Source organism: Pungitius pungitius, chromosome 16 (assembly GCF_949316345.1).
Source record: "Pungitius pungitius chromosome 16, fPunPun2.1, whole genome shotgun sequence".
Taxonomy (NCBI): Eukaryota; Metazoa; Chordata; class Actinopteri; order Perciformes; family Gasterosteidae; genus Pungitius; species Pungitius pungitius.
The window spans coordinates 9,492,078-9,504,522 of record NC_084915.1 but is presented as its reverse complement, the minus strand read 5'-3'; the positions used below and the strand labels follow the sequence as shown (position 1 = coordinate 9,504,522).

The window sequence follows — 12,445 nt, the reverse complement described above, 5'->3', positions numbered from 1 at the left end:
ATCTTTCTGGGTTTTAATGGTTTTAACTACTTTGAATTCCCTTGTTGTTGAAATGTGCTTTACAAATAAAAGCCTCGGCTTAAATCCCTATTTAACAACAATGTATGTGATTAATATGTCCTTCGCTGTCCGTTTTGCTAAACTTGGCCATCACACTCTAATGGATCTTTAGTGGAATAAAATGCAACCTGTACAGTTCAGAGGAACAAGACCAAGACGAGACTTTGTCTTTGCAATCGTATTGTGTGATATCTCCAAATGTGTTGAGTTTTGTTCATGTGTCGTCTACTTTGGAAAAGGGGAAATGAAACCAAACAGTAGGCCAATAAAGTAACAAAAACCTTTAGTACATTGTCAAGCGATGTGTGTCTGGCTTTTCTTATAACTTCATCCAACAAACTGCAACAAGCGTAATGGACAACTGTTTTTCGTAGTAATGGATTTTTCTGTTAAGACAAAACAAGACATAAGATTATATTTATACCCATTTCTCTCCCTCCTCCCCTCCCTCCCTCCCTTCCTCCCTCCCTTCCTCCCTTCCTCCCTCCCCGAAAACACGTTCTCTGCTCCACCACTCGTGTTTGCAGAGACTGCACTGTGGCTCCTCTCAGGCTTTGTCCACTTTGAGGTTCTTCGCACTGTTGCTGAACATCTGGACCAGAATTTACCTTCAGAGATATCCTCTGGAAAATTTGTATTTTTTGCAGGTAAGTACTTTTGAGTCCTTTAAGGTAGTAACAAAACTTGGTCTTTAAGATCAGCATTCATAAATGTTTAGGTGACTTCAAATCATCATTCTTAAAGAAATAATTCATTTATTGATACGAATATTGTATCTTATGTTTATATTTAATAGATATTGCAAAACTTTATTTAGTTGAACTGAAAACATTGAAATGAAATAAACTTTCTGTTTCAGATTTGAATTATGGTTCTTCAGAGTATCCTGCATGTGTTCATCACTCTGTTGCTGTTGAGCAGTCCAATCACTACGGAAAGAGGTACGTTGAGTCACTTTGCATGAAAGTGTTGGCTAAAGAAATGACATTTAAATTTGGATCAATCAAAATACTTGAAACCAGGGAGGGATCACAATAAATGTCATAGTTCTTCATTGTTATGGTTACACAAGAGCTATGATGGAACCCTGAGTTCTTTGTCTCTTAGAGTCCAGCCTGCGTGCATCTGTGAGAAAGTCCCTGTTCATATTAAATAAGGCAGGAATATCTAAAGCATAGTTTACCGTAGTTTGACACTACACAGGTTCGCACTTACACATGTTATCTCTTTGTTTTAGATGATAGGTCAAAAACTTGAAGCCAGCTTTTGTAAACAGAGATTTCTCCACATGCAGATGTCACCAAACATCTGGGGTTTTAAGATCTAAGACAGTGTACATGTAAGACATTGATCTTTTTCATTCGGCTCCACCCACCAGCTTCAGGAACAAGTCGTCTGCCCCTCAGTGCTGCGCCGTATGTCAATGATTGGTCGATCCCTCAGCGCAGCCTGTGGGGGAACGTCGTTGACTTCACCCGCGCCAATTGCGCCCGGTGGAGACTAAAGGTGTCCCTCCCCGCCCTGCAGGAGCTCACGGCCTGCTTCAGCATGAAGTCCAAGGTGCTGATGATAAACTCCACCAGTCATCCCCACGAGGACTGCCCAGTTCAAGGCTTTGTGAATCACGTGTCATATTTCATCTACCACATCTAGACCACCGAAGACCACACGCCGTGGACGGCCTTCATGTACACGCATGGCGAGGCCCAGGGCGCTGCGCTGGGCCTGGGGGGAAGGGAGGGTCGCTTAGTGGTCTGGCTGCTGGGGACCAAGTGGACCACCACAGGGATGGTCCTTCCTCGGTCCCAGTGGTCCTCGCTGTGCCTGACCTGGACACAAACTAAAGACCGACCGGCCCTGTACGTCAACGGCGACCTGGTGGACATCCAGGCAGGTGGGTTAAGGGAGAGCTACAAGTTGGAAGAGTATTTTATTTTTGTTGGCTTTTATTTCTAACAACTATGGTTTACGCCGATGGTCTGTCACCATAACACTTCATGTTATCTGTTATCACTTCAGACAAGACACATTTCCACTCTAGAGCCATTAGAGACATGCCCAGTTACTATTTGTAGGCCTACAGGGACCATCTGCACACCCTTTGTGGGATACAAAAAAAAAAAGCAGGAGATAAAAAGTTTGATGACATTTTGTGCTGTTTCCTCCTCTCCTGCCTCACAATGTAGAATCGACCCCCTCCTGCACCGACCCCAGCTGCGAACTAGCTGCCAACGGGACACTTACTCTGGGTGCATCACGACACCTGGTCAACGGGAAGGTCATCTCGCGTCCCGCTCCGGTGGGCAAACTCTCTCTATTTCGATTGTGGGATCGAGAAAGGAGCCACCAGGAAGTGATATCACAATGCACCGAAGGCAGCCTGGTGCAGTGGGAGATGGACGACTGGGACTCTCAGGCCTGTGATCCGATCCCTGACCCCAGCCTGCAGTGCGGTGAGCCGATGGAGAACAACATTTACATCCACTGGAATATGTATTTCTCTGATAAAGTACAACGTTTTCTTTCAAATTTGAACGCAAGAAGTTTGGATATTTTCTTCCCCTTTTCCCACAGTGTTAACGCACCAAAGCAGTAAAGGGTCTGTCAGTGTCATCAAGTGTTTTACAGCTTTTTCCATCCTTAATGGTTGCCTCCGTGGCTGCTTTGGTTTACTGTGTGTCCTCAGCCCTCAAATTCAATATTGACCCACGGTCTCTTTGTCAGTTCGGTAAATATAGACGCCGTACTGTGATCAATAACATGACGATCAGAAGCATTTAATCACACGGCTGTCAGAGGTTGTTATTTTCTCTTTGCAAAGCTAGAACGAGCTGTAATGGTCACCATAAAACTTTATGTTAACCTTTGTTTACAACGCGGGGTCAGCATGTCTCTGATTGTGTGTACTTGGCTGGGATCGAGCCATTAACCCGTCTAGTTTTCATTTTTTCCCATTGTGACATCATCGCCAGCACACATTAAGTGAATCTCCTTAATTAAGGAATTAAGAATCCTATTTTTTCTAAAATCTAAAACATATCTACCAAATGTAAATACTGAGCTTTGTGTCAAGGAAATGCCCTTCACAGTAATGACAATAATAGCAACGATACTAACACCATGTACAACATGAGTTGATTCATGCACTCCAGTTCTGCTTCTACAATTGAGAAAGAAGATACATAAAAAATACCTGAAATTGATCAGTTATCTTTTTTAATATGTTGCTGTTGTTAGCGTGCTGATGTCTCTTATTGTTCTTTACCTCCTTCGTGTTTCCTTCGGCTGCTTGGCAGTGTGGTCGTCTTACGAAGTGAAACTCAAGTTCTCCATCTCCCGTTCCAACGTGGAGTTCTACACAGCGAGAGACATCGCACACAAATGGGTGAGCGAAGCAAACCAACAAACACATGACAGCAATATGAAGCTTATTTGTTTTCTTGCAGCCACTTTAGTGTGAGGCTGTATCTGTAAGAAGTATGAGACTGTTGAATGAGTGCTATTTAGATCTAGTTCGCCCACATTAAAACACAGCGGCTTTTGCTGTTATCTGCTTTTCGTTGTTCCTGCAGCTCAGAGAGATTCTGCCACAAACCATCTATTTAAACATGGTGTCTGTGAGTGAAGCGACCAGGTGAGAGAAAATGATGGTTTACAACACTGACGTTGACTCAATGCATTCCATAATAAAATGCCTGTGAATGTCACATCAATCAAACCATATCTTTTAACACTATTTGATGGAAGGGGAACCAATGGGTGATTAGTTTCTCTGATCTCTATTGCAAATCCAGACAAGAAGTCCAGTGGGTAAAAAGAAAACATGAAGACATCTCGGTAAGTACACCAGAGCCTGCCGGAGGAGTCACACAGCTCTGATCATGTACATTGCAAGATGACGGTTGAATGAAAGAAGAAATGGTTTGTGCTCAGACGCTACTTAGTCAACCATTGTTCGCCAATTTATATGAATGACATTTGTTGTAAACATAAAAACACATTTTCACGCTATGTTTCTTTATTTCTTCAGGTGTGGCGGTCGCTCCCTTACACAAGGTAACATGGCTCAGGGTTTATACTGTTATACTTAATGATTTCAGATTTCCTAATTACCACAAAATGGGTAAACTATGGATGAACTGGACATGAAGCAATAAGTCCTCAACAAACAGGCTGGTGTTTTTACTGCTCTCTGCACGCAGCGCTTCATTCATATTAAGTCTCCCCTGTAGGTTCAACTGCCTGGTTCACGTCAGCGTCATCCCCCGGTTGGATGTGGCAGATGTGCAAAGCAAGATGCACTCCAACCTGAGTCAGGTCTACCTCGACCCCAGCGGGCAGCTGCAGCTGTGGACTGACATGGACACGATACACACCACGCCCGTTGGTAGGAAGCAGTGCTCACTTCTTCACATGCGTCCGGGGGGGGGGGGGGGTTCTTTGCCGAAAAACTCATTCTGGTTCTGGATTTTCTTTCATTGTTTTCTAGATAATTTCTCTGTTGTCCCAACCGATGTGGCCAAGGTCACAACCACCACATTTAAACCCACAACGTCCATCATCGCCAAGAGCACCTCATCAGGCGCCTCCACCCTGGCAACCAGCCTCACGACAAGCCCTGCAAATATCTCGGGTCAGCCTGGTCATGTTCAGCCGCCGAAATGCTCTCCATCACAGTTTTGTGTGGATAATTAAAGGGTTTTTATTTTAACAGTAAACTCTTTTTTTTGTCTGGATGCCCCCTGCAGAGCTGTTTTTTGAGGTTACAGTGAATGTTTCCATAACGGGAGACTATGACCCTTTGCAGATTCTTTCCACCTGGGTATGTTTGGCAGAATAGAATAGTTTTATAAGTTTTAGGTATTTAACAAAGTCTTTCCTTAATTGTGACCTCTTGACCCTGCGTAGCTCAACTCGAGTCTACCTGACGACAAGATGATGGTCCTTGACCTCCAGCTGTCAAACCTGTCTGACAGAGTAAGTAAACATAAAAAGCTCTGCTGTCACAAATGCAACTGTGAATATATGCTGTATGTTTTGCACATTGAAATCACAACTTTGCAACACTGGAGCTAGCGGGCCAGCAGTTTCACCTGCTTCCAGTCTTTATGCTAAGCTAATCAAACTTCAGATATGCAAATGATTTAAAAGGCAGTTAATAATATTTTGTATTTTTTCCAGGTGTTGGAGCGCAAGGTTTCCAGGTATGGATCACGTGGCGCTGCACAATTTCACTTACATATGTTATGAACAAATTCCACTGAAAGGAAATCAGTGCATGTAATGCAAGACGCACAATGAGGCAAGTAATGAAAACGTACCAGGGTCGCTTAGAAGACATATTTACTTTATCACGCCGCACCCACAATCCGGTGTCAAATTTAGCTTTGAGAATTCTTAGATGAAACATATCCATCCAAAGAAAATGATACAAGTTAAATTATGAGTAACTCATACAAAGCTATTTGCAAACAATAACTAACTATTTCACTGACAGCAGAGAGAGCTGTGTTTTCCAGGTCCGGGTCATGATGTCGCTCTCAGACACACAGGAAATGGAAGAGCAGATACGATCCCTGCTGCTGGTGCCTTATAGCAACGGATCGATCTCCATAGCAACTGAGGACATCCAGATAAGCCAAATTTGTGAGTTAGGTTCAGATTCAATAAAAGTTGAACAGTATAACAATTTTAAAATGATATTATCAAAGTCTGTCAAGTGAAGACTAAATTGTCTTGAAACAAATAATGTTCTTTTCGACATCCTCTCACCATTTTTTTAGTGATACTCATGTGCAATGCAGAAACCCGGCTGACGCGGAGGGGACTGTTTGAGTGGCCGCGTACTTCAGGAGGAACAATGGCAAGCAGGCCGTGCCCCAAAAACCCTCAACGCAACGCCACTCGGCTCTGGTGAGCGCACAGGTTCATCTCGTCATTTTTAATACATGCCTGCTTGACTAGAGGTACAGAAACATATTTATTTATTATTCATTGTTTGGTAGTTATTTGCTGGATATTACTATTTGATTTGATTATCAAAGGCAAAGTGACATTTTATGATGTTTGCAAGCCCGAAAGCATGTGAACACCTGTATATTGATGTCATCCTGTTGTTGCAGCTTTTTCATTGAAATCATTACCTGCAGACAACTCATCATAAAGTCCTGCTGAGAAAAGTGTGTTTGTGTCTGTAGCAGGTGGACAGTGCGCACACAAATTGGACACATGAATAAATACAGTCCTATTAGTCTACATTACATCCGTGGGTACACATTGGCCGTGTCACTGTGCTCAAGACTCCGTGTGTTGACAAAGTGTGACACGTTTTATTGATGGCCACCTGTAGAAGGCCGTGCTGTAAAATCATTAATCAAGAGGCGGTTATGGAGTTAATTGATGATTAAACCCCGGATCAAACACCTGCGCTCTGTCCAGCGTCTTCTGCATGAATTACAGACAACAAAAGAGTGGAAGCATCAGCTGTAAGAGTAACAGAAGGAACAAAAAAAAAAAACAATTTTAAGGGCCCTCTCCTCCTGTATTTCTCCACCTGCCCCCCATCCCCCCCACCCACAGTAAACTGTGCCTCAGTACCAACTGGGTCGCTCCGGACCTGAAAGACTGTCACCGGGTGGTGGAGACCATCCCTGATCTGGATCACATCGAAGTCACTGCTGGTCTGATACTCACGATTTACTTCTTTTGCACCATTAATAATTCTAATCATGTCAATGACACAAATCCAAAGAATCCATATGGTCGTTAACTGATGTGTGCCAGCCAGCAGAGGGACAGTTTGCACGTTTTAATTCCCAAACCAACAACCCGTTTGTCTGCCATTTACCTGCAGACAACGCACTGGACGTGGTGGTGATGATTGAGGCTTTACTGAGAGACCACTCCTCACTCAACTACCAGGAGCTGCTCACCATCCTCAACAAGCTGCAGGACGTTGTAAAGCTCAGCAGGGTCACACCGAACCTGGGCCAAGCTCTGATCGACACCCTCTCCGACATCCTGGAATCTGACAGCAACCTGCTGCCGTTTACCAACATGTAAGAGCGGGACCTCTCACCCATCGCCCCGCTCAGCATCCGTTGACCCCGATCTGTCCGCCCCACCAGGATCCTGAACATAACCGATGCTGTAGGAGACATGATGGTGGACTACAAGGACTCCTTCACTCTGATTGCTCCTGCCATCGCCATGTCAGTGGTGGATGTAGTGCCGGGACAGTTTAGCACTCTGACCTTCGGAGTGTCGTCCGACCGCGGCGGCACGAAGCCGGAGGTTAGTGAAGCAACGCTAACGGCAACCCAACCCCCCCCCCCGATCCCACTGACCGTTACTGTCCATGGATACAGACCTAGTCGGTGTGAATGCATACATTTCCCTCCGTGTTGCAGATATTCATCAACAGGTCTCCCTTCAACGGCACGGTGGCTTTCATCTTCCTGCCGTCGGCCCTGCAGCACAGCTTCCCGCAGGGCGGCTGTGGCCAAAGGGCCACGGCGCGGGTCAAGTTTCAGTTCTTCGGCATCCCAACGCTCTTCAAGGTAAACTGTGTTCAATGGATCTGTTAAAGGGGAAAGCATGCAGTTACACGTGAGTGTTTATTTGAAACATCAGTGCTTTAGTTATACTAGGTGTAACGTTCAGATAAAGCAAACTTGCACCTGCCTGGTGTCACTATTTTCAGGACAGCCAAAATGGGCGGAGCCTCAACACCTTCGTGGTGTCAGCCAGCGTGACCAACGCCATTGCCCCGGTCAAGAACATGGATGAAGACGTCAAGGTCACGCTGCGCCATCTCGTTCCCAATACAGTAGGATCCACTCAGCTTATAACATGTGGCTAACTCCTGAAGAACCTAAAACGTCCTCTGCTGCAAATGTGATGGATGACTTTGATTAACAAAAGCTTTTCATTTCCACCTGCGTTGAAGCTCCAAAAGGACGTGCAGTGTGTGTACTGGAACTTCAATAAAAACAGTAGGTCCTGCTCTTAATGATCACTTTCCCTGCTGGATGAACCGTGTGTGTGACCCTAAATGTCTGTGCTCCCGTAGAAGGACTCGGAGGCTGGGACGATTACGGCTGCAGGATTGCAAACAGCAGCTCCGACTACACAACGTGCCTCTGTGATCATCTCACGCACTTTGGAGTTCTTCTGGTAGGACGTTTTTATCCCCCTCAGAATGTCTGCAGTAAGTAGCTGACACACAAGTGTTCCAACCCAAATGTACCAGCAGAGGGAGCTCAAAGCAAAATGTATTCAAATGAACTACTACTATATACACTACCAGGTCTGACCCAAATTCATTATTTTGGATTAGCACAAGTGTCTGTGAGAAAAAGCTTCCTCTCCTCGAGTGACAAAATGGCAAAGCGACATTTTGCATTTTGAAATCAAGCACAACCTTCAGTTTAGTGACCGGAACTAAAAAATCCATTTCCTGCATAAAATGTGTTGGAATGCTAGAAGCTTACAGCCGAAAGCTAAAAGCTGAAAAGAATTTTAAAAACGGCTGAAAATACAGAAATAAGAAAAGTTGAAATGATTTAAACATTTTTTTGCTCTCTAGGATGTCTCCAGGACTCCGTTGGACGCGGCCAACGAGCAGATCCTGACCATCATCACCTACGCCGGCTGTGGCGTCTCGTCGCTGTTCTTGGGAATCACCGTTCTCACGTACACGGCCTTCGAGTGAGACTCCGACCGCCGAGCCGCTCGTTCCCCCCCCCCTTGGTGGTAGCGACTGAAGTGTAACCGCCGACGCACTCTGATCTTTCCGTGGCCTTTCTCAGAAAGCTCCGTCGAGACTACCCCTCTCAGATCCTCATCAACCTCTCCCTGGCGCTGCTGGGCCTGAACTTGGTGTTTCTGGTCAACTCGTGGCTGTCCTCCTGGGGCGTCTATGGCCTGTGTGTGGCCGTGGCCACCGTGCTGCACTACTTCCTGCTGGCGTCCTTCACCTGGATGGGGTTGGAGGCCGTCAACATGTACTTTGCACTCGTCAAAGTCTTCAACGTCTACGTGCCCTCCTACATCCTCAAGTTCTGCGCTCTGGGATGGGGTTAGTCACGTGTTCAACTGGCTCCTGCTTTGCCTTCGGGCCAAAAACACAAAAACAAAGCACTTCCAATTAGACATTGCTGCTGAGCAGAGGTTTCTTCACCAGCCTTAACGCCAGTCGATAACTGCAACCCCTGTCATGATAAGGATTCGCTCTGAAAGTGTCTACACGGTTCCTCCAGGGATTCCTCTGGTGATCTGCGTCCTGGTGCTCATCGTGGACAGAGAGGCGTACGGCAGCCACCTCTACACGGACGCTTCGACTGGCTTGGCGCCGTTGGGCGACTCTGACAGCTTGTGAGATTTGCTTCATCTTATATAATCATTTTCCATTTATCTCGGGGTTTATTTGAGAAAACACGGGGTTCGATGAGCAGTAAAGATCAACGAGTAGATTTGAGTGTATATTACACTCTTTGGTCATTAACTGTTAAAGCAATTAGCAACCAAGATCCAACAGCAACTAATGTAATAAAGCAACTAATGTAATAAATGATAACTAGAAGAGTGCATAATATTATTTCTTATCTGATTCGATTAAACGTCTCTATGGTGTTAACCCACACATTTTTCCTCTTAGATGTCACATTTTGCTCCACCTCATTGTTATGGTCAGCCGGTCTTATATGTTGAAGGACCAAACTGAACGGGATGTCATTTGTAATCAAGATTTTGACGTTTTTTCCTCTTTCTCATTCAGCTGTTGGATTCAGGACAATGTGACGTTCTACGTGTCTGTCGTGGCCTATGCGCTGCTGGTCTTTCTCTTCAACATTGCGGTAAATAATTCCAACATTTTAACTAAATGTCTGTATATATACACACACATTATATTATACGTCAGCATTCTTCTAATTACATTTACTTTGAGAAGCAATATCTGCAATTTGACAGCGCTTCGTTGTGACAAAGCTCGACAGCCTTTACATTTTATACTCTAATGATAAATCTGCTCATTCAAGATCACTAGCCTACTAATATTTAAACGTATAATTGTTTCTATTGAATCTGACCTTCTGTCGACGGTCCGTTCAGGTTTTTGTGGTCGTGCTGATCCAGATTCGCCACATGCGAGCCAACAGCCCGGCTGGGACCCGCAGGGGACTCGTGCACGACCTGAAGGGCGTCGCCAGCCTCACGCTGTTACTCGGACTGACGTGGACACTTGGCTTCTTCACCTGGGGACCAGGCAGAGTAGTTCTGCTGTACCTTTTCGCTGGACTCAACACCTTGCAAGGTTTTGGTTTCACCGAGAGCCACGCCGGACAATGTCATGTCTGTATATATCCGAGCAGGGCCAACGCGCTTCGTTTAAGCCTCATTTACACACACAGAAGAGCCATGTACGCTTGAAAGGGCGCTGAATAAATTGAGGGAAGGTTGGCGAACTGCGAACGCCGACTTCCTCAACATTTCAGTTGACATACACAGCTCAAAGGAAATCAGTTAAAAAGGAGAATCAGGCAGAGTGATGCAACCTTTTCTTAACTGCCTTTAGCTCGACTGCTCTTTGTTACACTGCTTTCTTTTTTCTCTGAGTGGCGCAACAAAAGCCCGTCCCTTGTTAGTTCCGAAACAGTGATGCCTTGCTCAAGGGGACTTTAGAAACCAACAAAACGAACAAATCAGGGTCTAATCTTGCTATTCATCCTTTTTTGTTTGGTTTTCCAGGACTTTTCATCTTCCTCTTCCACTGTCTGATGAAGGAAAATGTCCGCAAACAGTGGAGAATTCACCTCTGCTTTGGACGTTTCCGACTTGATGAGTACTCTGGTATGGCGGCCACACATTGTATGATGTGGTTGTATTCATGCTGAATTGAATATATATCGTATAATCACTGTTTGTGCAGGCATAGAGACTATTTAATTACAATGCAGGCAAATCTAGGCTTTAATTTTGTGATTTCCGATATCTTTTTTTGTTGTTTTCCCCCCAGAATGGAGCAATTCTGCATCAATTGGAGGAATAACCAGACCCAAATCCAACCCTACAAGAGCATTAGTACCATCGGCCTGCTCAGTCAAGTCCAGCTCCACAGACAGCACATCAGCTTCCTCCGACTCCAGCCAGAGAAACTCATCCTGCAAGAGACCAAACTTGGGTGAGCGAAGCTTATTCACTCCAAAGCATCCTTAATTAATACTTAACTATCCACCGCACATATCATTTTAGCACATTGAAAAGAGTTTTCTATCCAATGTAATAATTAATCTTAGATTGGCTTGAAATGATTACAATCACAGATTTAGTCAAGACTAAATAAGATGACACTATCACAGTCCCGTTGGCTGCTAGAATCAGTGTGAAGGTCACTGATCAATGACGTTAAATAATTGCATGAACACCTTGGTAATTGAGCCTGAAAGGACATTATAATTTTCTCTACCATCCAACAGCTCCCTTTAGGTGTAACTTCCAGGCACGTATTCTCAAACCACACACACACAAACCTGTTTGTTTGCGGATGTTTTATCTTTTAGGCCTTTTTGTGAATTCCCTGGCTCTCCCTCGTGCCCAAAGAAGCACGCTGGGTCCAGAAGCTCTGCCCTCCCACGGGGAGATGAACCGCACACCTGGCTGGAGGAATCACGTCCAGCAGGAACCAAGATAAAAGACACAGGACCAGACATATGCAGACATGCAAATCCTAGAAACTATCCTGTCTCAATGTGGCTGCATTGACGTATATTGTACTTGAATAAAGACCACAGATCTTTATGCCGTTGTACTCCAGCTTCATTAGATCATTTTACCATGCAATTCTATTGTTTTCGCTAAATATTGTAAAAGAGCCTGTAATTATTTAGACACGATTAGTTGATTCCGTTCCAAGGAGGAAATGGTTGCCAAGCAACTGGTGAGTGGAGCCGTGGCGACAAAAGGCTGTGGCATCAGTTTGTATCAGGAAATAATACAAATCTGACCTCAAGAAGATGGAAAAGCTCGCCGTGTCACTGTTTCACCTCGATTTGTGGCCATAAAGTGTTTGATCACTATGAGATTATGGGAGGATTAACGCTCCATCATTGAATGGACTGCCGTGTTATTCATACCGTACATTTTGAATAAACGACAGGCATTATGTGGAGGATTGTTGGCATCGTGGAGATATCCCTGGAAACCATACTCCATGAACTTCTCCCCATTAAGTTTGACAATTGTTTTTTTTTTTTTTTTAAATCAACCGTAGGTCCTTGACCTCAACACAGTGTTTGCACACCAAGAGGCTGGAATTCGTTCTGCAGACTTCCCCAAAATACATTTCCATTTCTATTCATCAACGAGCAGAGGTTTTGAAGTCCGA

General features: G+C 44.7%; 2 protein-coding genes and 1 long non-coding RNA gene across 3 annotated transcripts; 2 read left to right on the top strand and 1 right to left on the bottom strand.

Annotated features, from left to right (window-relative positions):
* The first annotated feature begins 540 nt into the window (after positions 1 to 540).
* LOC134106143 (adhesion G-protein coupled receptor G4-like) lies at positions 541 to 3,109 on the top strand. Its single transcript, XM_062558143.1, has 5 exons — positions 541 to 707; positions 920 to 1,001; positions 1,439 to 1,620; positions 1,714 to 1,954; positions 2,247 to 3,109. The coding sequence occupies exons 2-5, from the start codon at positions 929 to 931 to the stop codon at positions 2,654 to 2,656; spliced, it is 906 nt and encodes a 301-aa protein (XP_062414127.1). The 5' UTR covers positions 541 to 707; positions 920 to 928; the 3' UTR covers positions 2,657 to 3,109.
* Positions 1,855 to 7,502, bottom strand: LOC134106145 (uncharacterized). Its single transcript, XR_009942531.1, has 4 exons — positions 7,430 to 7,502; positions 3,326 to 3,414; positions 2,305 to 2,503; positions 1,855 to 1,935 (listed from the first exon to the last, which is right to left on the bottom strand). It is a non-coding gene; the product is annotated as an uncharacterized LOC134106145 (long non-coding RNA).
* Positions 3,149 to 11,846, top strand: LOC119215934 (adhesion G-protein coupled receptor G4). Its single transcript, XM_037468497.2, has 26 exons — positions 3,149 to 3,445; positions 3,633 to 3,694; positions 3,855 to 3,897; positions 4,091 to 4,116; positions 4,293 to 4,447; positions 4,550 to 4,693; positions 4,809 to 4,882; positions 4,969 to 5,037; positions 5,242 to 5,264; positions 5,558 to 5,706; positions 5,844 to 5,973; positions 6,640 to 6,740; positions 6,914 to 7,118; positions 7,188 to 7,353; positions 7,470 to 7,619; positions 7,763 to 7,888; positions 8,009 to 8,054; positions 8,132 to 8,235; positions 8,648 to 8,769; positions 8,871 to 9,139; positions 9,321 to 9,435; positions 9,839 to 9,917; positions 10,174 to 10,375; positions 10,810 to 10,911; positions 11,078 to 11,242; positions 11,622 to 11,846. The coding sequence occupies exons 1-26, from the start codon at positions 3,305 to 3,307 to the stop codon at positions 11,750 to 11,752; spliced, it is 3,099 nt and encodes a 1,032-aa protein (XP_037324394.2). The 5' UTR covers positions 3,149 to 3,304; the 3' UTR covers positions 11,753 to 11,846.
* Positions 11,847 to 12,445: the final 599 nt, after the last annotated feature.

Excerpts from the sequence above, each read along its gene's own strand:
- LOC119215934 (XM_037468497.2), top strand. The coding sequence starts at position 3,305 with ATGTCTCTTATTGTTCTTTACCTCCTTCGTGTTTCCTTCGGCTGCTTG. Across the intron at positions 7,620-7,762 it reads GCATCCCAACGCTCTTCAAG|GACAGCCAAAATGGGCGGAG; the intron begins GTAAACTGTGTT and ends CACTATTTTCAG. Across the intron at positions 10,376-10,809 it reads TGGACTCAACACCTTGCAAG|GACTTTTCATCTTCCTCTTC; the intron begins GTTTTGGTTTCA and ends TTGGTTTTCCAG.
- LOC134106143 (XM_062558143.1), top strand. The coding sequence starts at position 929 with ATGGTTCTTCAGAGTATCCTGCATGTGTTCATCACTCTGTTGCTGTTG. Across the intron at positions 1,002-1,438 it reads TCCAATCACTACGGAAAGAG|CTTCAGGAACAAGTCGTCTG; the intron begins GTACGTTGAGTC and ends TCCACCCACCAG. Across the intron at positions 1,621-1,713 it reads GCTTCAGCATGAAGTCCAAG|ACCACCGAAGACCACACGCC; the intron begins GTGCTGATGATA and ends TACCACATCTAG.